Source organism: Agelaius phoeniceus, chromosome 12 (genome assembly GCF_051311805.1).
Source record: "Agelaius phoeniceus isolate bAgePho1 chromosome 12, bAgePho1.hap1, whole genome shotgun sequence".
Classification (NCBI taxonomy): Eukaryota; Metazoa; Chordata; class Aves; order Passeriformes; family Icteridae; genus Agelaius; species Agelaius phoeniceus.
The window spans coordinates 20,458,168-20,483,677 of record NC_135276.1 but is presented as its reverse complement, the minus strand read 5'-3'; the positions used below and the strand labels follow the sequence as shown (position 1 = coordinate 20,483,677).

Sequence of the window (25,510 nt, the reverse complement as noted above, 5' to 3'; positions counted from 1 at the left end):
CACTGCAGGTCTGTCCTTTGTTCTGGGGTAGAGGAATTCTATCATTTATAATTAAATTATTTATAATACTTATAATATAATTATTTGATATAATTAAATAATAAAAATTATTAATAATGAAAGAATAAAAATACAATTACTGAAATAAAATTTAATTATAATTATTATAATAATGATAATTATGATGATGGCAATATAATATAATATAATATAATATAATATAATATAATATAATATAATGTAATATAATATAATGTAATATAATGGAATAGAATAGAATAGAATAGAATATCGATAATAATGATAATAATGATAATAATGATAATAATGATGATGATAATAATAATAATAATAATAATAATAATAATAATAATAATAATAATAATAATAATAATAATAATTTTTTTTTTAATTGGCCCAATTTGTTTCAGTTTTGGAGCTCAGTTTTTATCCTCCTGGGCACTGTTTTATCCTGTTTTAAGCTTCCAAATTAAGTGCAAACTTCCTCCAAACCCATCCTAAATTCTGCAATGAAACTACAAATTAATCATGCAGAAATCTGTGTTACATACACACGTGTAGATATAAATAATTTATTACACTTCATTTTTAAGCCAGATTTAACAGAAATATTCCTGTTTTCCTTACAACATTAATTTTCCTGGAGATATTTTGGATGACACTGATCACCAAGTCAGAGAATTTTCCTTCAAACCTTTTTTAATCCCAAGTTTTAGGACTGCTTCAAAAGAAAATTTCTCCATTTTCATTTGCTAAAATACTACTTTACCTAAAAATTAAGTTTTCAGAATTAAATAGGGTGAGTTTTGTGGTTTGGATTAATTACTCTGAGGGACAAAGTGGGGACCAGCTCTATGAACACCAAGGTAAAAAATTTGTGCAGAAAAATCCTCAAGAAAACCTAAAAAATCTTGCCTGTAAAATGCTTCTATTTAAGTATAATTAAGTATTTAAACACTTTTATTTATCCATAAATAGAGTTTCCATAAATATTCTGGGATTTCACAGAGTTTGCACAAAGCACAATTGTTTCCAAACTCTTCTTTTCCTTTTTGCTCCTAAAACCAGGAGCAAATTTAGGACAATTTACAACAATTCCTGAAGAACTATCAGTTCAAACTAATAATTAATTTCTTTCCAAACCAATCAAGGAGTTTTTAAGCTCCAGCTGAGCTGCAGTGAGTTTTTAATTAAATTTTTTTCTCGTAACAAGCATTTCTCCATGTGTGTTATTCCAGGAGCTGGGCTGGAACTGGGAAAACCTTTTGGAATTCCACAGCAACAGCAGCAGGAGCACAGAATTTCCACATTTTCCCCCCTCCAAATTCCCTCTCAATTCCTTCAGAAAACAATTCAGCATCATCTTAATGCTACTGCCCTCTGCTGCTCCTGGGCTGGGGAGAAGGAAAAATTCCTCCCTTGGATTCACTTGTGACTGAGCAACTCAAATAAAGCATTGCAGTGTATTGAAATCTGGAATATTCCAATTAAATGAATTATATATAAATCAAATTTGTACATAATCTGTGCAAATTAAATTTGTGCAAGTTAAAAATTGCATTAGAAGGTTCTTGTCTTATTTTGGGATAATTTAAATAGCCATCTTTTAATAATATTTTAATATCTGGAAAAGAATTCTCTGAGAATATTTATCCATCCTGGTAAATGAAATAAAGGTCAATTTTGAGAGGTTTAAATTACTTCAAGGGAGTGCCAATGGATCCCTGCTCCAGACTGGAATAAAAACATGGGAATAAACAGGTCTGGGAGTGGAAAACTTGGAATTCAAAAATTAACATTAACAACATTTAACATTGTTAAAAATTCACATTGATTTTTGGGATAATATATTCAGGTTGGGGTTATACATTGAGTTTTAGGTTAATATATTCCATTTTGGATAACACTGCATTATTGAAGTCATCAGAGGCAAAGTTCAGGGAAAGAAAATGCAATTCCTGCTCCATCCCAAGCCTCATCCTAGAGCAGAGGGGTGGGACAGGACAGGATCCCTCCCTCTCTCAGAGCACCCCTCTGGTTCCAGGCTCTCCTGGGACACTCTTGTGTCCACAATTCACAAAATCCCAACTTTTTCTGGTTTTGGAAGAACAGCCTGGCAGAAGCAGTCCTGCAGATTGATCTCCTCCAAAAGCTCTTTGCACTCTCTGCTGGTTTTTCCCTGCCAGCCCCATCCTGGATTTTCCTGCTTTTCCCACTTCCCCACAGTGAATTCAATGCTGCATTTGTCCCCAGTTTTTCATCCCTGCAGCAGAACAAATCGTTGGCTCTCCCTGAACACACACAATCCTATTTTAGATTTTAAAGGACATCAACTTTTCCATTTAAGAACCAGGCAATAATTAAAGACCATTTCCCTGGTGCCACTTAATTAATCCCTAAATTGAAGAAACACTGGCAGTGAGGGTGTGTAACATGGAATAGCTAAAAAACAGAATTAAGGAGTGGGAAACTCCTGGAATTGTGCTGGTTTTTATATCCCAGGGGTATCCCTGAGGCACAGGACACACTGAACATTTCCTGGGATGACCAAAACTCCAAGGAAAAAAAGGATGGAGGTGGGGAAGAGGCAAGGCAGGTAATCAAATGAGACAAAAGTGAAAATTTCTGGTAATTCCTAAGGATAAAATGCAGAAAGAAATTCCCACTTTTCTGAGGTTTCAAGGTTCTGCTAATGTGAAGCTTTAATTATTTTTGCAGTTTGGGGTTTTTATTAAACGTGCACTGAAATCTGAAACTTCCAGCTAATAGAACACATGTGGAGGTAGACAGAGCTCCTCTGGAATGATTTCATTCATTCCATGCACAGGGATGCCAGAAAAACAAAATCTGAGCTCAGAGCAAGCACCAGGACGCTGAAGGCAAGAAGGGGGGAAAGTACAATCAGCAAAATTCTGCAGAAAAGCCAAGATTTGGTACCTGAGCACCTCTGGCACCTTGGGATTTCCCTGCTAACATCTCACCAAGGTTTGTGCTGTTCTCTGCCTCAGCTCCCAGGAACTTCCCAAGTTCCTGCTCTGTGAACCTTTCACTTGGAATTGGGATGGAGCAGCTGCAGCACCAAACCTCACCTGCCCAGGGGAACCCCCAGCCCCTGCTGTGTGCCCAGAAAATCATGGAAAACAGGAATTTCCACTGGGAAATATTCCCAGGGAGCATCCAGCAGCAGCCAGGCTCAGGTTCAGTCTTCAGTTAGGAAATATTTATTATTCAGCTGAAAACACTCAGCCACAGAAGCCCCACGTTACTCCTGAGTCTCCATTTCCTGATTATCCAGATTAGGCTTCAAAAGATCCAGGAAAAAGCCTGGAAAATACTGGACAGGTGGGAAAACTCCAGGACTTTCTTGGAGCTGCTGCTTTGTGCTGTGTTTCCCTGCTCTCATCCCACTCCTGGTGCCAAGGAAAAGGGATCAGCTCCACTCCCAGCCTTAAACCACCAGCAGGGTTTAGCTGAGCTGGTTTAACTCCTGCTCCTGGGCAGTTTTGGGGGCTCACAGGTCCTACAGAGCAGCCCCAGAGCTCCCCTCTGCTCACCCCCTCTGGTCTTCAGCTGCTGTTGAAGCTTTCAGTATTTAATGTTAAAAATCCCCCAAATCTCTGCTCACTCCTGGTTTTTAATCCACTAAAAATACCAATTTCCCAGCAAATACTTCAGGAGGAGCTGAGGGCTCCTGGGAATGCTCCTGGTGATGCTCAAGGCACTGAAGCTCTTTCACACCAAAATGCAGCTGAGTGAGTGAGGAAAAAGCAAAAACCCAGCACTTCCTCCTTTGTTCTAACCAAAGTTTAAAAGCAGAGCTCAGAGCACAGATAGTTAAAAAAAACATTCCCTAAAACCTGGATGTCAAAAACTGATTTCCCATCCTGTGGGTACAGCCAGCAACCACTGAGGCAGGAGAGAGGTTATCCCAAATCTGAGTGATAGCACAGACAGATAACATCATTGAAATCCCAGAAAAGAGCATTAATCATGGTTTTCCTCCCTGTCTCACATCCCTGACACAGCCCTGTGAATGCACAGACATGTGGGGACACAAATTTCCACAGGAATAGGAAATGCAAGGGGAAAATAATGCTGTGAGGTTTTAATTACAGATAAATTCAATTTCATCTATGTACCACACTCAGAGAGATATAAACCCACCCAGTATTAAGGTGTCATTTGGACAGCAATAATTCACAGAAAAGGGGAAAACCCCCCAATAAATACCAAAATAACATTTCCAAAAAATCACCTTCGCAAGATTCACTCCTGCAAAAGCACCTCTGATGCATCCCTGAGCAAAGAACATTTCCAGGGGTTTATTTTCATGCTGAAATCCAAATACTGCCAAGTTCAGAGTGCTGGGGGCTCCTGTGAGCCCCAAACCTGCTGATGGCAGAGCCTCCATCCCAGCAGGATCCCAGATATATCCCAAGTTATTCAGATTCACCAGGAACCAAACCATTCCTCACACTCTGATTCAGTAATTACTGCAGAAAGGAGCTAAAAATCCCTTAAATATTTGTTTTGTCCTGGTTTTTATCCACTAAAAAAGAACCATAACTACAAAATTCACCAAAAAAGAACCATAACTACAAAATTTCCCAGCAATGGAAACCCTGCTGATGGCAGAGCCTCCATCCCAGGCAGGATCCCAAATGTTTCCCAATTTATTCAGATTCACCAGGAACCAAACAAATTCTGGTGAATCTGACTTGCTTTGTTGACTGAAATGTTAATGCCATTCAAATATCTGGAAAACTCAGTTTTAAAACAGATATACCAACACTAAACATAATAATAATCACACTCTGATTCATGTGGCCTGGAAGCTTCTTGCAGGATGATTTTTGTGCTCTGTTTTAGCAGAATTTAACATTTCAAGTGTGTCTGAGATCAAATGTGAGCAGATCTGGGAATCCTGAGAATCCTGAGCTCAGTTCCATGCTCAGTTCCATGCTCAGCCCAGGAAAAGCTGCTTTTCCTCACCTGCTGTTTGCAGAAGCACCTCAAAAAACCTCTCATCCACCAGAACAAGAGCAGATCTGCTTCCCTCAGGGCAGCCATGCCATGGAAAAAGATACAGTGTAAATAAAAAAGAGCAATTTTTTCAATAAATGTTGGCTCCTGGGGACTGAGGAGAGCAGACAGGACCATTCTGGGCACTCAACCCAGCTCCTCTTTGCAAAGTTGGGAGAAAACAGAGGGAGCAAACATCCTGCAGGAATGCTGAACCAAGCTGGGCCAACTCTCAAATATTTCCATCAGGTTTTATCCTTTTGCAAGTTATTTCTAGCAGCAGAGCAGGTTTGGCTCTTTAAGACAGGCACTAAAAATGGGGATTTGTCCCCATCTCCATCCAAGGCCAAGGAAATGCTGCTGACAGCCAGTGCTGCTCCTACCTGCCCGTCCTGGCCCACGTGCACCTGGTGGATCTGCAGGTTCCCCTGGGAAAGGAGACAAGGCACAATCAGCACAAGCTTGGCAGTGAAAAACTGCAGAGAAATCTGTTTCAGTGTGAAGGAAATCTGGGAATTTCAAAAGTTCTGTAGGCAATCAGTCTCCACTCAGCCTCAACAGCAAGGACCTTTCCCACCCAGCATGTTTTGCTTTTATGCAAAGTTTTTCTGAGGTAAAACTTCTGGTTTTCCTTCTTGATATAAACCTGCAAATTGAAATCCAGCCCTATCCCAGAATTAGCAATCTAACACTTGTACAGGGTTGCAGAGCTATTTATTATTTGCTTTTTATTTATCCTCATTCCATATTGAAAACCAACACAGTTCTATTACAGGGATTACATCTATCATAATAATAAAAAAATCTCAATATATCAAAGTATTTTAAGCTCCAAAGTCCAATCAGGAAATCTTTCTGACATGAAGTTTTTATTCACATGCTCACTGATGTCTTTCCAAAAGTACACTTGGATTAAGGAAAGGCAGCTTCCCAAAAGAGCCTTGCAGTGGAACAGCACAATTTGGAGGACAAAATCCCCTTTTTTGTGCAGTTTCTGCTGCTGGCAGCTCCTCTCTCACTTGTGTACATTGTCATCAATTTAAAACCAGATGTTTTCATCTGTCAGGGACAAATGCAGCCTTTGAAAGTCCCACAGACAAGAAGAGCCAAAGGATCCAGGCAGTGCTGGAACCTCAGGATCCAGTCCAGCAATCTCTGCTGAATCATCAGTTTTTTAGTGGTTCTTGACCCAAAAACTCCCTCAGTTTTATGGCAGCATCACACTTTAGAGCCAGGATATTTGAATCCTTTCTTCTCCCTCTCAAGGCCTGACAGGGCCTTCAAAGGACAAGCCTTTAACTATAATATTTATAGAATTTTTATGATAATATTTATTCTCCAGTAGCTGCCTGTGTTAACAATATTCCTTCACAAAGTGGTTTTATGAGCTGTGATTTGGGTTCTTTGGACAGGGATTAAACCAAGCCAGGCAGATCCACTTCCCAGCAAGGGAAAACCCTGACAGGGAAATGGGACAGATTCAAATTGTTGCCTGTGTTAATGTTCAACCTGATTTTTCTATTCCTTCTGCATTTAAACAAAGTGCATGAGAAATTCAAGAGCAGTTTTAGCAGTCAGGAGATTTTGAAATAACCAATAGCTGCAGCAAATACACAGGGAAATCCACCTGGATTTGGGAGCTGAGCCTAAATTGAAGGGTTTGGGATTGAATTTATATCCATTTCCAGTTATCCATATCCCTTTATCCATCCCATTCCATTGAACTATTTTTCTGGAAAAAAAAAATTAAGAAGAGCAAATACTGCAGTGCCAGATAAGCTGGTCAGGAATGGGGGGTAAATTCATTCTGGAATATTTCTTTATTAATTGGTGGCTGAAGGTTTCTCCAACCCCTGTTCAACCATTAAAGGCCCTGAGTGTTCTGACCACGTTTAATTCATCAACCTAAACAGAATAATTTCATTTTTAAGCACTGCAAGCACCTGGTTTCCTATTAAACTCTGTCAGTAGTAAATTTCCAAAGATCATCAGCCTTATGCAACAATTAACACACACTGAGCTGTTTTGGCTGATGAGGGAGGGAAAAATAATCAAAATAATCAAAATAATATAAATAATAATAATGAAAAAGAAACAACACACACTGAGCTATTTTGGCTAGTGAGGGAGGGGAAAATAAAGCAAAATAATAAAAATAAAATAAGTATAAATAATAATAATAATGAAAAAGAAACAACACACACTGAGCTGTTTTGGCTGGTGAGGGAAGGGAAAATAAATAAAAATAATAAAAATAAAATAAATATAAATAATAACAATTTTAAAAGAAACCCCTGAGAGCCCAGAGGCAGAAGTACCAGGTTCTAAAGCACATTTTCTGCTGCTTACAGCCCATTTCTCATTTTCCATGAGCCCCCAGGCTTTGCTCACCTCGCTGTCCTGCGTGATCTGCACCTGCTCCCCCTGGGGCACCTGGGCTATGTGGAGATGGCCCTGTGGGATCCACAACAAAAGAAAACACCAAGGAGCATCAGAGGAAAATCACAGCTCCAGGAAGCAGCTCCTGCCTTGCAGGCAGCAGAGTTTCATGGAGAGAAGGAAAACGTGCAGTGAAACCATTGAGGAGCTTTAAAAATGCAAAGTGCACCTGTACTGCCCCAGCTCTGGATAGAAATAAAAACAGAGGGACTTGGACCAAAGACTGGGTCATTTCCACTTCAGGGGAAGGAAAACAGGAGGAGGAGGAAGAATAATAATAATAATAATAATAATAATAATAATAATAATAATAATAATAATAATAATAAACATCATCTAACAAGTGTATTTTTCTATTGCCTTTTTGACTGGTACACAAAGCCTGGGGTTTGACTTGCTTTGTTGACTGAAACTTTAATTGAATTTAAATATCTGGAAAACTCAGTTTTAGAGCAGATATATCAACAATAAATAAAATTAAAGAAATATCTCCAAGAGTGAGGTTTACAATCTCATTTTCCACCTATTTTTGCTCGTTCACTGGAGCACAGACCACGCCAAGGACTCTCAGCTGCTGGGATCTGGCAGGAAATCATTAATTTGAACAATTCCCCTGATTTATATTGCTGAGAATCTGCCCTGATGGTTTTGATCCTGTAATATTTGGAATTGCTGCCCATTCCCAGCACTCTCCTGGTCCCATCTGCTGCCAGCAGGGAGAAGAGTGGCTGGAATTCCTTGTGCATCCTGCCCAGCCCAGCCCCTGTGATTTACCTGAGGGGAGATTGGATTCTAAATAACCTCCTGGAGGTTTTATAAAGCTTTGTGTTCATTTTAATATGCCTGCATGAGATGAAAGATAATCATTTGGAATTCTGTCAAAGGCCCCTCTGATTTTATAACACAAGAACAATTGCCTGTGATTTTCAAAGACACACAGATCCCTCTATTTCCAACAGTTTCATTTCCTTTGGAAGGAAACTGCCTATTTATAGGGAGAAAAACCACACTGAAAGTGTCCCTCTGACAATAGGGGCTGCAGAGAAAATTATAGCACTGCCCAGCCCAGGGGGAGATTAAAATCACTTCCCCTCCTTCACATCAAACTCTCAGTGCTCCCAGGAAAAAGATGGAATGTTTAGAAGATCCATTTAGAGCAGGTTTTTCCCTGGATTCCACAATTTGAAGGATAATTAATATGTCCAGGTCTTTTAATGAGGCAAGTTTTTATCACTTCCATCTCTAAACAAACCATCTGTTCTATTAAAGTCAAATATTTCATGTAATTTTCCTTTCTATCTTGTCTTTCAAGACTTCAGAAGTATTTTTCAGTCATCACAGATCCATAGGAAAATCCACTTTTAAAGTCTACATGGAATTCAAAAGACAGAGAAATTCCCAGGATAATATTGAAAAGTTATGGCAAAAGTGAAGTGGAAAAGGAAGATTTCCACCCAGTTCCTGCACAAAGAGAATTATTTCGCTGAGGACACTTCTTAAAAAGAATTTGAATTTCAAACAGTCCTTGTAGTGCCCTGTGGGACACAAGAATTAAAGTGAAGGTGGTTTTTTTCAGAGTGCACTAAAACCACAGATAAAAACCATCAGGCCTGAGTTGTGGTGGGAGTGTCAGGCTTAAAAAATGTCAATATTTAGAACTTTCACTGATAGACACAGAGCTCAACAAACACACATGGGAAGAACACATCTCCCAGATGTCCAAAAGTGCCTGTGAATGCAGTTTTACAGAAAAAAACAAATAAACAAATCTGATTTTGTTGTGGAATCACACCAGAAGCATAAATCACTGAGTAAGCACAGCCAGGAACAGGCTGATAATTCTCCATCTAACAACCAAAGTGCGTTGATTGCGTGAGGAAATCCTGCATGGAGATTTTTTGTCAAATAACTCTAATTTTTATTTTTTCCCCATAAACCTGCAGGATTTGTGTTCTGGACACCCCAGGTGCTGAGAGGCTGTGATTCCCCCAGCATGGCAGTGCAGCTGGGGCAGGCTGTGCTGCTGTGGCAGCAGGGATGAAGGCAAGGGGAGCACATACTACTTGCACTTGTCCGTCCTCTCCGATCTGGTGGATCTGGACCTGCTGAGCGTTGGCCAGGGCGTAGTGCAGGGCCTGGGGCTGGTTCTGCTGCAGCTCACTGGAGGCTGACACCGAGCTCTGGGATCCCTCTGCAGCAAAAGAGACCAAAGCCCAATTTATGGCATGTGCAGCATCCCCCAAAGCGCTCCTAAACCCCCCAGCAATCAAATCCATGCCTGCAATTCACCGCTCATGTTCCTGTGCACGGGGGGGGTTTGCTGCAAAGCCACAGAATTCCAGAGGCTGGCACAGCTCCTGCTTTAAAAAAAAGCACATTTTGGGATCTCAGTCCCAGATTCTTCAGCTGGAAAAGTCCCATCAAAACAAAATCACAGAGGTTTGCTGAGGAATTCAATGTTTTTGGTCATCTGAGAACAATTTCTGCCACCACCACCCCAAGGACGCCTTTAAAAACCCATCCTGCCTATTGTGAGAAATGAAATTATTGTGAGAAATGAAATAATTTTTATAATTATTTATAATTATCATATTAGTAATAACAACAATAATTTATATTTAATTATAATATTAATTAATATAATATTAGTAGTTAATATTATTATTTATTAGTGATATTTACCAATTATTCCTTAATTTTATTGTTATTATTATTGTTATTATTATTGATATTATTATTGTTATTATTATTGTTATTATTATTGTTATTATTATTATTATTATTATCATCATCATCATCATCGTCGTCGTTATTATTATTATCATTATTATTTTGTCATAAATTGTTTCTAATTTACCATTATAAATAAAGGGCATCTCCCAATTGTTTTCCAAGATCCATCCCCTACAATTCATACTGACACACATGAGGTCTGGAATTTTATTTTTGAACCTCAAAATGACAGGTGGATTTCTTGATTTATTAAATTTAAACATAACTCACACTGCAGAGTGGAAATGTCCCTGAAAAGGGAATGTTAAACATAAAAAATGGGAGTGATCTTCATGTAACAGGGACAAAAACCACCAGGAAAACCTCAGTGGGATTTCCAGAGAGTAAAAACTTGTAATGGACACATCATAGATCCACTCTGAGGTTTTCCAGCTGCAGGGAAAGGATTCTTCTAAACAGAAGAGGCAAAAGGCAAGTAAAAATGACAGAAACCATTCATTTTTAATATCTCTACTAAATACTCCAAGATTTATTCTGCAAACACACTGTTAGTTCTGCAGGAATGAGTTTTATGCACTCAAATATTTTAATGGGAATGTTCTTTAAATAAAATCAGCCATTTAAGGGGGTTTTTTTTCCTCCTGTCTGCAAATGTTTGGGCACGAAGATAATTTTGAGGTTTAGGTCTGAGCATGGGAACTGGGAACTCCAAACCACCAAGTTAATATTTATTTATTTGTTGAAAAGTTGGGTTGGTCGACAATTCAGGCAGCTCTGATTCTGTGAATGAGCTGGAACACAGAATTCCAGCCACAAATTTCCACAGGAACTGAGGGAAACACAACAAATCCACTTTTTTCTGCCTGCTGGGCACACCTTTAATCCCTCACATCTCAGCAGGTAAATGCAGAGCTTTTATAATTCCTTAAATGCAGCCTTGGTGCTCCCTGTGCAATTCCAGTTTCTGCTGCTCTGGTGTAGAGTGGAATTTGGTGTATGGAATTCCAGGTGGGATTGGGGAATCCCAACTGGCTGTAAAGTGCTGGATATTGCAGAAAAATTGCCCAAACCAAATAAAGTGGCTTTTTTTAACCAAAGAAATGATAAATGGCATTTATCAACCAAATCAAAATGGGATTTTTCCAAGTGGGATACAATTGGATTTGTCATGGTCACTGGAAGGAATGGATATCCTGGGAAAATCCTTACCTGAGCCTCTGCCTTTCACTTTTTCACCCATTTCCATTCATTTATTCCTAACATTTGATGCAATTCATTTCTCTATTTTTTAATTTACAAATAGCATTTTGCTGGAATAACTGAGAAAATCCAGTGCTATCATCTGCTCCTTCAGGGCTCTCAGCTCAGAATTTTGGGGAACAAATTCCCCCAGGATTCTGAGGGATTATTTCCCTCAGGGCTTGGTCTTTCCTTTGTGTTTCCCAGTTTTTCCCTATGGAATTCAACTGAGCTAAATTACAACTCAACCTCAGCCACACCACAGTGTGCAAATACAGAATCCTTCATTTATAATATTTATTTGCTGATTAAGTGATGTGATAGATGATTATCAAAGAAGTCAAACCTGCAGCAGAGAAATCTATATTTTATATACTTTTATGATATTCACATATTGAAATGCATTTTTAACTGTAGGGCACAAAAGTCTTGATTTTCAATTCATTTTTGGCTTCAGAGGACAGAAATTATTGTGCTTTTTGAAGGTGCAAGTGGAGCCACAGCCTGGATGGAATCACCCTGCACGTCTCCTATGGTCACCTATAAATGGATTTAAATTTGGCTTTACTGCAACAACTGAAATTGGGGGTTTTTTTTGCTCTATTTTGTTGGATTTTTTTTTTTTGGTGGTTTTCTTTCTTAGGAAGACAGATGAGAGAGGATTCAGCCACATCTGAAAACAAAACATCCTTTCTGAGTCCTGTTTCCCCCCTCTTCATCTCAGGGCAGACAAAGGGAATATTTATCCACTTTTATAAACATTCCCCACTACAAACAAACCCAGGCATGAGGAGCAGAGCCAGCCTGGGGAGAGGAGCTGTCAGCAGGGAGAAACCCCTGGAAAGCATCGAGCCTCACTTTTCCAGCTGGGATTGGGGAGAATCCCTGGCAGGAGGAGCCAGAGCTGAAGTCCAGAATTTTCCACGAGTTCCCAAGGGACAGCTGGGACATGAACCCTGCAGAGCATTCCCAAAGAACCTTCAAGGATATGTGGGGTTAATTCCCAGCTAAAATCACTTTTTAAGGCAGAATCTTTGGTGTTTTCCAATCTGTTCCTGTTTAGCTGTTGAGGATTTTCATTTTCATGGAATTGTTAAGGGTGGAAAAGACCTTTAAGATCATCAGGTCCAACACAGCCACCATGGTCACCACCCACCAGGTCCCCAAGTGCCACATCCATGGGATTTTGGACACTTCCAGGGATGGAACAGTTTATTTCCAGGAAATAAACTATTCCAATGCTGGACAACCCTTTCCATGAAGGAATTTTTCCTAATTCCAACCTGAACTTCTCCTGGTGCAACTTTAAGGACATCTCCTCTCATCCTGCCCTTGTTCCCTGGGAGAAGGGACAGATTGCACAGCAGGAGAGAATCCCACTTAGGAATTCTGGAACTCAAAATGGTTTTCCAGCTCCACCCTCACAGACAGGGATCAATCTCCTCATTGTAGCCCCAGCAAGGGAAGGGTGGATGGATTAACCACCCCCAAACCCCAAAAAAGCAGGAAAAAACCATTCCAGAACAATGGAAATAAAGCTGTAAACCATCACCTCCCCCTGCCTCAGCCCCAGTTGTGTGGAACAGCTTTGAAGATTTGGCTGCACATCCAGTTTTTCATGTGACACCTCAGCACAGGCCTAAATCTGCACAGAAATCCCAAAGTCAGGGAATTAATTAAAAATTCCAACATGGAAAATTGTGATAACAGCTTGAACAATCTGAAGAGAAATGAAAAGAAAGGAAGAAGGCACTTTTCAATTAATCCTCCTCCCAAACCCCTCACTCCCTGCACAGACTCCAACCCTTTCCAAAGGAATATCCAGTGAAATTATCATGGCAGCCACATGGATGTCTCTGCTTGGGAAAAAACATGGGCAAAACACAGCTGGGTACTGAAATGTTGGCTCCAAGAGCAGAGCAAGGCACAGCAATCAACACCTCCTTTCCAAAAAAAGGCAATGGATTCAAGCAAACAGCCAGGGAAAATCAAGAAAAGCAACTTTTGCCTGAATTTAACAGTCAGTTAAGTGCAAAAAAATCTTAATTAACATCTCTGGGGGTGAAGGACAAAGAAAATCCATGTGTGTTTTCCCAGCAGGCTCCCCAGACATGATTTTCCCTGCAGGTTGATGCCTTGGAGGGTCTGTGGGCTCAGCCTCCTGCTCTGCTGTGGTTTCCAGAGTTAATTTTGCCATGTGATGAGCAGAGCAGAGAGGAAATCTGCTGTCACTTTTCACCCTGCTCCAACCAAGGCCACGTGCTCCAGGAACTGTTAATCCCAAGCAGGAAAAGCCTCAAAGCTTTGGCATTTCCAACAAGAGTGCAAGAGGAGTGAGTTTGAACAACAAGCCTGTTGTGATGCAAATAATTCAGAGTTCTTAATTGTGTGTGCAATAATTCGTTTCAAAAATTTAAAATCCCAAATAAATGAGGTAGGAAGTGGCCTCTGGAGATGATCCAACCCAATGTCCTTCCTCAAACCATGGGCAGCCAGAACTGGTGGCTTTGGGCTGCACCCAGGTGGATTTTGATGTCTCCAGGGATGGTGACAACCTCTGACTGTGCTCAGTCATCCCCACAGTTCCTCAGAGCCAGGGAAACCAAAGTCAGGGCACAGCTGAGTGAACTTCAGGATACCTTTTCTTTTTTTTTTTTTTTTTTTTTTTAATTAGCCAAATTAATTGCTGCTAAAAACAACTGTGAAAATCCCAGTCCTCCCATTCATGGGAAGGGTTCCCAGCACTGCAGTCCCAGGATTTGGGAATACCTCAGGAAGTGTTCCAGGCTGGATGGGGCTTGGAGCACCCTGGGATAGTGGAAGGGTCCCTGGAATGGGATGAGCTTTAATGAAGGCCCTTCCCACCCAAAGCAGGCTGGGGTCCCATGGGATCACCACACCAAGGAACCAACCCAAACTGATGATCCTACAGCCTTCAGGGGACAGGAATCCACTGACTCTGAGTTTTACATCTCCACAGGTGCCTCCAAACCTCCAAAACAGACTGGAGATGAATAATTTGAATAATAAATCTCAACAGCACTCAAGGAGTCCAGGCTAATGAGCACAGGCTGTAATATCTACCTACTGCTGCTTTTTACCCTGAAATACTGATTGCTGAAAGACTGAAAGCAAAAATCCCATCAACATAGAGGGCTTATGGTTATCATTACATTGATTAGTTGTTTTAATTTGAGATTTTTGGATGGGATTCCCTGTTCCAGCACATAAAATTTTCCATTGAAAGCAGATTTTGTCATTCTTTGCATGAGATACAGTGGTTAGTGTTAACATGCAACCAAAAATTTTATGCAGGCAAATAAACTGACTTCCTTTTCTTTGGGCTGCCTTCCAAAACCCTGGTTTTAATATCTAATGTACAAAAGTCCCAGAACACTGCTTTATATTAAAAGCATGAGCCAGAAATGTCCTCAGAGAACACTCCTGAGGTCAGGATTTTTCATTTGTTATCCAGGCCTCCATACCTAGATGGAAATATGGAATCACCTACAGCACATTTCATGTCTGCAGAGGAAAACACTTCAGGAACAGCATTTAGCACGTCCCACTGAATGGTGTGAACACACTGGGAAGGGTTTAGGCACTTGATTCCTCCTAGGAACAACAACTGCAAGGGTATTTGGACTTTCTCTTCAAAGAAGTGAGAGTGGTAAAACTACAAAATTCCAGCACAAAGCTGCAGGAGCTGAAGCCATGGGGGTGGACAGAAAGCAGGGTTGGGTGGGATTTGAGGAATTAATTGTTCCCTGTGAGGCAGGGGAGGTTTCCAGAGCAGCTGTGGCTGCCCCTGGATCCCTGGAAGTGCCCAAGGCCAGGCTGGAATAACCTGGGACAGTGGAAGGTGTTCCTGCCCATGGCAGGGGTGGAATGAGATGAACTTCAAGGTCCTTTCCACCCAAACCATTGCAGGATTCCACACTCTCAGCACCTCAGCAAAGCCAGGCAGCCAAACTAAAACTCACCTTGGGGAAACCAAGAGGGATTTATGATCTGGGGGGGAGGGTTTGGTTTGTACCTGAGCCACTGTAGGAGGAGGATGAGGGGGTTCTCCTGGAGAAGCTTTTGACAGCCAGGCTCTGCCCTCTCTGCTTCCTCCTCCAGGCTGTCCTGCACTTGGAGTCGATGCTCTGCTTGATGCGGTACCAGTCCGACTCCGTGATGCCAAACTTGTAAAACAGGTGGCCTGGAATGGTGGGAAAAGAGAGAATTGGAGAAATACAGCAGAATGTACCACAGAAATAAATACACCTTAGAGATGCCGTGGAATAGGACAGACAGTGTGGAGAGAGAAATGGAAATAGAAACAAGTTTAAAAAGACAGCCTTACAAAAAAGACTGGATAGTTTGGAGAAATAAAATGATGAAAAAATGCATTGTAGTGGGACCCACGAGGGACAATTTGGCTTTAAGGCATTTACAGCATGGTGTGGCAAAAGCTGATAGACCAAAAAACACTTACAGTGTACTGAAATGAGGAAATAGTTGTCTTCTAATTGTGATGGTATGAATTATAACATCTGTATTGTCTCACCTTTCTCATGAGACTGAAAATGGAATAAAAGTTTAAACATCTCTCAGTTGCCCCATGTCTAGGTCAGAGAGGGGCTTAATCTGACAATAATAATCAACACAAACTTGTATTTTCCAGAAGCACAGAGAGGACACACACAGTCCCACACACCAGGCTCTGCACCTGTGCAAAAGCTGAGCAGTGCCAGGACTTCTTCAACACAACTTATCCCCAAAAGTCAGTGATTGCTCACCTGTACAGTTCTGCATGTAAAACTGCATGGAATTTTAAAAATGTGAAATGTGCATGGAATTTATCACCTGCACTGGGGTCTGTGGAAGCTGCACTGCTACAAAGCAAGAGGAGGCTCCAGCACTCCAGAGGCAGAGCTGGAGCAGGGATTATTCCTCACTGAGTTCCCCACAATAAGTCTGACTGTACAAAACTGCTTCCTGCTGAGGAAGGAAACTGCAGAAAACTCCATATAAAGGAAAAAAATCAATTCTTTTAAAGCTCAGTTCAAACTTGATCCAAACCCAGTAAAAAACACAGCCCAAAATGAGGATCCCTGCACAGCTCCCCCCAGAATTCAGGCACTTTAGGAGCCTCAGGATGAGCTCTGCAGACCCTGGTGCTGAGCTGCCAAAGTGTTCCATGGACATGGTGAGGAGTGGCTTTAAAGCTGGGAATTTAACTGGGAATGCTGTGCAGTGTCAGCTTGAATTATTCCACACTTTCACCATTTCATTGGAGCTTCTGAGGGGTTTGGATTTTCCTAAAGCACCAACACTGGAGAGCAAAAAACTCCAAGTCCCCCCTTGGCTGCAGAATGGAAAAAAACCCCCACTTTTAAAATCCATTATTTGCCCATCTGAAAAAGAGGGAGGTGGATTTTTCTATGGACAGGACAAGGGGAATGGCTTGACACTGACAAAGAAAAGGGGTAGAGGGGATTTTGGGATGGAATTGTTCCCTGTGAGGGTGAAGAGGGGCTGGGATGGAATTCCCAGAGCAGCTGGGGCTGCCCTGGATCCCTGGCAGTGCCCAGGGCCAGGCTGGAGCACTCTGGGACAGGGCAGGTGTCTCTGCCCAGTAAATGAATTTCAAGGTCCTTCCCACCCAAACCATCTCAGGATTCTCTGATCCAACCCCCTAAATTCAGCCAGAGCTCTCTGAACATTAAATATGTTAACACTCCAAACCCTCAGTAATTCAAAATTCAGAGGTGCAACAGTGAACAAAGCCAAGGCTGCCAGAGATGCTTTTACTCCACAGGGCAAAGCTTCAGGAATCTCTAAAATTCTCCTTTTCCTTTCCCTACCCTGCAAAGTAAAATAATCTTTTCCACTTTTCCACTTACTGGGCTTTCCATCTTCCTCTCAGATGGGCTCCTAATCCTGTGAAGGACTTGCCTAAGCTGTTGTATATAGAACCTAAAGAACAGGATATGGGCTGCTCCTGCAAGACAAATGATTTGAAGCCTGGAGCCACAAAATTCCAGGTTTGCACAAACTAAAAGCTCCACAGTTTCCTCTGCATTACAAATGAGCCCAGAGTCCTCAAAGCCTGAAATCTGCAGGCTCTAACAGAGCCAAGTGGAGAACTGGATCTCTTGTGGCATCATTTTTTAAAATAAAATTTATTTTTTCAATGCTTTAATTTTATTTTTTTTTTGTAGGAGCAATTTGAAATAAAGGAGAGAACACAGAGGAAGAAAACACTGGACCCCAAAATCTACTTCAAAATCTACTACTCTAACAGAGCCAAGTGGAGAACTGGATCTCTTGTGGCATCATTTTTTTTCATTTTTTAAAATAAAATTTTGTTTTTCAATGCTTTAATTATTTTTTTTTGTAGGAGCAATTTGAAATAAAGGAGAGAACACAGAGGAAGAAAACACTGGACCCCAAAATCTACTTCAAAATCTACTACTCTAACAGAGCCAAGTGGAGAACTGGATCTCTTGTGGCATCATTTTTTAAAATAAAATTTATTTTTTCAATGCTTTAATTTTATTTTTTTTTTGTAGGAGCAATTTGAAATAAAGGAGAGAACACAGAGGAAGAAAACACTGGACCCCAAAATCTACTTCAAAATCTACTACTCTAACAGAGCCAAGTGGAGAACTGGATCTCTTGTGGCATCATTTTTTTCATTTTTTAAAATAAAATTTTGTTTTTCAATGCTTTAATTTTTTTTTTTTTTTTTTTGTAGGAGCAATTTGAAATAAAGGAGAGAACACATAAGAAGAAAACACTGGACCCCAAAATCTACTTCAAAAATGCTTTGAAGTCCCCAAGATTTCTCACTTCTAAGTGACAGCAAGAACCCAGAGAAGTTCACAGCCCTGTGTGGTGTCTCCAAACTGGGAAAGGAGGAAAATGGGCTGAAATTCCAATTTGCTGCTGTGCAGGGTTCCTTTCCATGGGTGTCAGCAAAAGCAGAGAACAGAATGGATTTCAGATGTAAAATCTGTGCAGGCACTGTTGCAATCTAAAATGCTGTTTTCCAACCAGGTCCTGAGCAAGGCATTTCCTACCAGGAAAAATCTCAACCTAAAGGCACTGGAGGAGTCTTTAAGCAGATAAAGAGTTGCCAGTGGCATTAAAAACATGATTTACCTGCAGGAGAGAGAGAAATGCCCCCAATGTGCACACAATAGCAGAGGGGAGCCTGCTGAGTGCTCCCTACCCACAAATGACTGCAGGCAGGGGAGCCCCAGCTGCCCCATCCCCAGCACCTCCCACTCCCAACCCAGCCAAAAATCAGCATATGGGACATGAGACCTCTCACTTGGGGAAATCCATAGGAGAGAAAAGGCAGGAAGGCTCCAGGGAGAAGGGATTTGAGGGTTTTTGGATCATTTACTCTCCAAAGCTGCATCAAACACTGATATTTTACACAGCACAGCATCCACGAGCCACAGAACAGCACAGGAAAAATCCAGGCAGGAATATAAATCAGCACTTGGAGCAAAAGACAATGATTTGGAAGATGGATGCCCATAAAACAAGAGTAAAGTACAGGATTTAGATAATTTAAGACTGGCTGAGTGTGTTTTTAGTGATCTTTTCATGAATGGTGCCTCAAAAAAGAAAAAAAGTCCTTATTTTAAAACAATAAAAACCCAAGTTTGCTTCATTGGGGGAAGGAATCTCATTTCCTTAAGGAAGCTTTCCATAAAAAACACACCAGAGACTTGAAAATAATTCAGTGATTTCAGAAATTGCAGGATTGGGGTGATTTATACAGACAGAGAGATCCTGGCTGCAGCTTGGGAGGCAAAAAGGGCTGCAAAGAGAATTCAGGGAGCCACAGGGGAGAAAAGAGGAAATCAAGGATCAACATTCCAGTCTCAGCAAGGAAAAGCTCAGGAAGAAGGCAAAACCAGGCAAATTCAAGTCAGCTTTAAAAGGCAACAGGTGCAGCAGGGATCAGAGACACAGGGAGAGAGCTGGGGGAGTTCAATTAAAATTAAAAAGAGCAAGTCTGAAATAAATCTTTCTCCAGTTTTTCAAGGAAATAAAAACTAGGAAATGCAAAGGAAAAAAAGATTTGATTTGGTACAAACATGGAGGTGGTGACTGAAATGATTCAACACTCCCAAATTTTTGGAGGATCTGCTGTATAAAATAAAGAGAAAAAGGGTTGGAGTTTCCTAAAAACCAGGATTAATTATAAACTAAGAAAATCCCAGGAAAACCACATTCCTGAGGAAGTAATCCTCTCTTTCTGGAAGGTCAGAAGTCAAGGAGCAAAAGACAAAACAATCCCCACAGAACATGAAACTGTAAAGAAATCAAATTAAGAACAAATTGAGGAGGAAGAGATCAAAACCAGACAGGAAATATTCCATCCTCATCCCACATTCAGAACCAGCCCCTAAAAACCAAACTCCATGGCAGGAGTTTCATTGGCACACCCCGAGTTTCTGCTGCTCCCCATCCTCCAGGAATCACAGATTTCCTTGGAAATTTCTAAGGTAAATCAGCATTTTCATGGACTTGGCAGAGTTAGGCTCAGGTGGCCCAGAAATTCCTGCAGGTTTTGGTGCATTTGGAAAGATTTGGGAAAGTGCAGCACAGACTCCAACAGCCACATGTATAAAATACAAATATATTTCTATTAAATACAGAATGCAAGCAGATTTTAGGTCACTGCTCCTTCACCTTCCAACTCCCTCTAATTTTTAAAACATAATGGGAAGCACAAGGATGGGGAATTCATCTTTAAGTGATGGACAGAATCCTTTTAAATTGACAAGAACATGATGGATCCTACAAGAAACAAAGGCTCCTGCCTGCTCAGAGAGGAGAAGGGGCTGATGTTTTGGCTCCCAAAATCCATTTTTTCTCAGCAGGGTCCTACATTTGGAGTCTTTCTGATTAAACCAAGAGCAGCAAAATCTGCTACTCCAAACACAGAGGGAGCAGAGGAAAAGCTGAAGCACCTCTGGAATTCCTCCTTGAGCCTTCAGGGTTTGATCCTGCAGAGCTGCTGCAGGGTTTGCCCTGCCCATATTGAAACCATTGGGGAGCAGGAATTGTTTACTCCTGTGCCAGCTGGGGGATGATCTCCACAGCTGAGATTTCCCTGCTCAGTTTGGGATGTTTAGGTTTGGGATGCAGGAGGGGAGGGATGCCAGAGCTTTGGAGGCTGCTCCAGTGTCACATGCCTGGAAAATCCATCCTGGCACCAAAAATTCCCTTTCCAGGACATTGCTCTGATCCACAACGTCCAAAAAGAGACAGGAGGAGCTGCTGGGAACGTGGGGAGAGGGAGGAGGGAAGGCAAACTCAGCCACCAAGTCATTAACTCTGTTCATTCATATTTATTTAGGATATTTATCTGAATAATTCATCTTTTACAAGCCACAGATTCAGAGGAGACATGAAAATTTAAGTTATTTTAAAAGCCTTTGTTTTTCGAATTAAAAGAACCCCACCAGAAGTTTTAAAAACGGAAAAATTAATGTTAATTGGGATCTAGAGTCTCCAAATTCCACCAAGGGATCCTGTTCCAGAGCAGGAGAGCTCCTCCACTCAGCCACACCTCAGCACCTCTCTGGAAGAGCAACCAGGCTATTTTTACCTATTTTACAGCAAACAGAACCCGGTTTATTCTGATTTATGGAAGGAGCCATCAGCATTCAAATATTGCCATCTAGTGGGGTGTCAAATTCCCAGTGTGGCAGGAAAAGATGGATTTTTATCTGCTCCTGGGTTTGCTCCATCCCAACTCCCCACAGGACACAGAGAGTGCTCTGAAAGATTCGGGAGCTGCAGGAGCAGGGAGAGGCTGGGGTGAATGAATGAATTAATCCCTGCAGAATTAATTAATCTCTGCATAATTAACTAATCCCTGCAGGAACAGAATATTTGTGATGTTCCTGGAATTCCACACGTTACAGAATTCCCAGAGGGATCCTTGAATCCCTTTCCTGATGGTGACAGAACATCCACAGCTGTTTAATAACCTGAGTCCAATTATTATAAATTAATCAATCAATCCTTATAAGAAAATTATTCTGGACCAAACAGAGGGTTTATAATTTGAAAAGAGAAAAATGTTCTCCACTCCAGCCTTGCTCCAGGACCCAAGTTACACCAGAGTGATGACACTGGACAAATGGCATTTGCTTCTAGTTTTTTCCATCATTAAAAAAAAAAAATCCTACATTTATTCCTATTTTGTCTCCTATTTTGAAAAGAGAAGACAACAGCTGCAGCAGAAACCTTCTCAATGAGACCATCTTCAAAGCTGCCCTTTTCCTCTGTCCCCAGCCCTGGAAGAGCCCTGGGAAAGCTGTTTTTGTGTGCCCAGGCTCAGCACTGTGCTCCTGCCTGTGCAGCAGTGCAGACCTGCTCACTCCAGCACGTACTCGAACCAAGGCTGGCCAAAAGGGAGAAGCACTGAGGGATGGAAGGAGTATGGAAACAGATGGTCCAAGTGACCTCATACATTCATTTTCTGGTTTCTGGAGAGCCCAGCACTCACCAGTGCCTGACAGCACATCACACACAGTGGAGTTACAGCAGTGGGGACTGACAGCCCCACCACGGCTTTGCCAAGAATGGAAAATTGAATTCCTCGCTTGTCTAACACAAGGACAACAAGAGGAGTGTGAGGAGGAGAGAGAAAACACACAATTTATTTTCTTTCCCCAAAATTGCTGCCTTTTTTTTTTTTTTTTTTTTTCAGTTTATTAACAGGGCCTGGCCAGGAAAATAATTGAAATCAAGAGAAGTGCCCAGGAAAGAAGCAAACTGCAGGCAGCAGCGAGTTCCAGCTGGAAGCAAGGCCAGCACTGATGCCATGGATGAGAACTGTGGGGCTGAGATAAACTCAATGGGTTCTCCCATTATCTTCTTGCCTGGCCTCAAACGAGGTTATCAGTGCCCTGCATGTGGCAGCATTTAATTGATTCCCAAAGCAGCAGCTCTGTGGAGCTGGAGCCAGGCTCGTGCAGCTCTGAGGGACACAGCGTGTGAGAGCAGCAGCAGCACGAGGCCAACGGGAATTAAAGCTCTTCAGACAGAAGAAAAGCCCAACAGAAAGGGTTTCTTTCCCTTCTTGCTTTTTAAAGATGTGCTGAACTCTCAGACTTTGCTCCTGAGGAGGACAGAGCTCTCTGGTTCTGTCCCCAGCAGGTGACACCACCTTCCCAGGAGGGCCAGCCCAGCTGCAGGGGGAGCAGAGCCCCTGGCAAGGCTCAGGGCCCCGGCTGTGACAGCACCGAGCTCAGCAGGACCTGCACCATTCCCCCAGTCTGCCATGGGCACAGTGCTGCAGAACTGGGCAAATCCAACCCTTCCACCCCAAAGGGAACCCTGCCCTCCCCTGAGCTGTGCTGAGGAGTGTGGGATCTCAGCACATCGTTCCCGATGTCCAGAGATGCCAGGAGAACCCTTGGGGGTCTCGAAAATCCTGGAATGTTGCCAGGAGTGTTTGGTAGCTTGATTTTGATCCATCCACAGAAGTAACAAGAGTCTGAGGACAAGAGAATCACTTTAGAGTGAAGGGTGTAAAAGAGACACATTTAGAGGGTGAGATATAGACTTTAAGGTTTTTGGTACAGGGGGGTTATGGAGACAAGATGGAGAGATCGGGGCGTGTCTTGTCCTTCTTCTTTCTTCTTCTTGTCCTCCATCTCCTGTGATGATGTTGGCACTTAGAGATTGGTTTATGGTGAAGGTGCACTTGCTAACATGGGTGAAAAGCATTGGGAAATAAAGGTAAATATTGTATACATAGGTTTTAGTATAAAAAGACATGACCGCCCCGTGGGTGGTCAGAGTGCCTGTGACTGCTTGCAGATCAGACCTCTGTTGGGCAGACAGAAAATTCTGTAGATAAGAAATAATAAACAACCTGAAGACCGAAAAGCTGAAGAGTCCAGACTCGTCCTTTGCATCGCGTGCCACCCAAGAACCACCCTACCCGTGTCGGGGCACAGACAGACAGACGGACCCGACAGAGGAGCAGGAGTGTCCCACTGAGCACCTGGAGCAGGGCAGGGTGTCCTGAAGGACAGACTCCATCCAGTCCCTTCCAAAGCACACAGTTCCAGGGTGCTGTGATAACACCACAGGACAGCCTGCAGTCACTCCACATTTCCCAAGAACTGCAGCCCGTGGTATTTAACACTGGGAGAAGAAAATGTTGGCAAAAAGGATTTCCAGGGACCACAGGATTAGCTCATCCAGCAGACACAAACCACAGGACTCCTGTTCAGGCTCCCAGGGCTGGCAAGAGGAGCTCTTATCCTATAGCCTGAGGAACCCTGGGCTGGGGCCAGCAGCTCAGGGATGCTCAGGAAATTGCTGGGGTGAGCTCTGCCACTGCCCCAAACCTCCAGAGCATCCATGGCTGAATCCTGAGGGAGCTGGGAAGGGACTGGAGCAACAATTACCAACATCCCAATCACAGAAATCCCCACTTTGTGCTGCTGATGAAATGGTAAAGACACAGGACAAAATGCCAGCTTGGATCATTTTTCCTCAGGCTCTCCAGCAGTCTCCAGATGGAATCCAAGGTTTGGATGCACCTCTACAAGGGCTGATGTTCAGGACTGTGGCATGTTGGTGTGACACTTTCAAACCATGGGATGTTATTCAATACTCTGACAGCCAGCCATACTCTGAATATTGTGGGATATTCAGAAAGGAGACACGAGTAGCTCAAAATCATAAACAGGATATGAAAGAAAGGTAAAATATGCCAAAAAAGCATCCAAATATTAGGAAGGAAAGAAGAAAAAGAGGAAAAATTGGTAGAGTTAATAAAAATGCAGTCATAAAAAGGGCTTTTAGAAGTGGGAAAGTGAAAGAATAGAAAACATGGATGATATTCTGTATTTATAGAGCATGTCCTCAGGAATTGCAATGTTTTAGAGCACCTGAAGGAGACAGAAGCTGGAGAGGAATTATTTCCAGGGTTCTGGAGGGGCAGGACACAAGGGATGGCCTCCCACTCCCAGGGACAGGTTAGGTGGGATTTTGGGAAGGAATCATCCCCTGGGAGGGGTGAAGAGGCCCTGGAATGGATTCCCAGAGAATCCCCTGCATCCCTGGAAGTGTCCAAGGCCAGGCTGGACAAGGCTTGGAGCAGCCTGGGACAGTGGAAAGTGCCCCTGCCATGGCAGGGGTGGCACTGGATCTTTAAAATATAACTATAAATATACATATAACTATAAATACACATATAACTATAAATATACATATAACTATAAATACACATATAACTATAAATACACATATAAATCTGAACATACAACTATAAATACATTCTGAACATACAAATATAAATACATAAATATAAAATCCAACTATAAAGAATGGCTGCACACAGCCCAAACCACTCCAGGATTCCATGATAAACATCTTAAAAAACAGCACCAGCCTGGACTGTCCCACAAAACATCCTCTGGTGAGAAACATCTGAGCTCAGCTCATCCATGAGAACTTCCTGCCCTTCCTCCAGTATTTGCAAGCAGGATAATCCCCAAGAAGGACAGAAATGTGATCTATTTGTGTTTATCCTGCTGTTATTAAGCTCAGGCTCCCCATGAAAAGCTGGAGCAGCAGTGCTGAGCTCCCCACACGTTTTCCACGCCACCAGAGGCAGCTCCAAGCAGCCCAACCTGCCTGGGCTGTGGGCAGCAATATTCCTATTTCTATTCCTATTTCTATTCCTATTCCTATTTCTCTTTCTCTCTCCATACATAAACTCATCCCACTGCCATCAATTCCACAGCCAAATGTGGTTCCTATTAAGCAGCCGTGTGTGGGCTGCAGCTCCAGAGCTGGTGTGTGGATTTTTGGGAAGCAGAGCCAGTGTTTAATTCCATTTGGCCTCTGCTGAGGACACAAGTCCTTTCAGAGTGTATTAACATCTCTTTCAACTCCTGCAGTAGGAGAAGTGCTCCCATTCCTACTGCAAGAAATGTTTTATAGAGCAGGAACAGCAAGCTTTGATGAGGGATTTCTTTCTGTGCTGTGTTTTTGTGGCTTAAAAAGTGAAGTT

General features: G+C 42.0%; 1 protein-coding gene across 1 annotated transcript in view; it reads right to left on the bottom strand.

Moving 5' to 3' along the window:
• The window catches only part of BANP (BTG3 associated nuclear protein), a 115,941-nt gene that overhangs the window by 46,932 nt on the left and 43,499 nt on the right, over positions 1 to 25,510 (bottom strand). Inside the window, exons 8-11 of the mRNA XM_054640759.2 lie at positions 15,491 to 15,658; positions 9,543 to 9,673; positions 7,435 to 7,497; positions 5,427 to 5,471 (exon numbers count right to left, since the gene is read on the bottom strand). Of these exons, the coding sequence (XP_054496734.1) occupies positions 5,427 to 5,471; positions 7,435 to 7,497; positions 9,543 to 9,673; positions 15,491 to 15,658 (407 nt within the window). The remainder of the gene's footprint in view (positions 1 to 5,426; positions 5,472 to 7,434; positions 7,498 to 9,542; positions 9,674 to 15,490; positions 15,659 to 25,510) is intronic.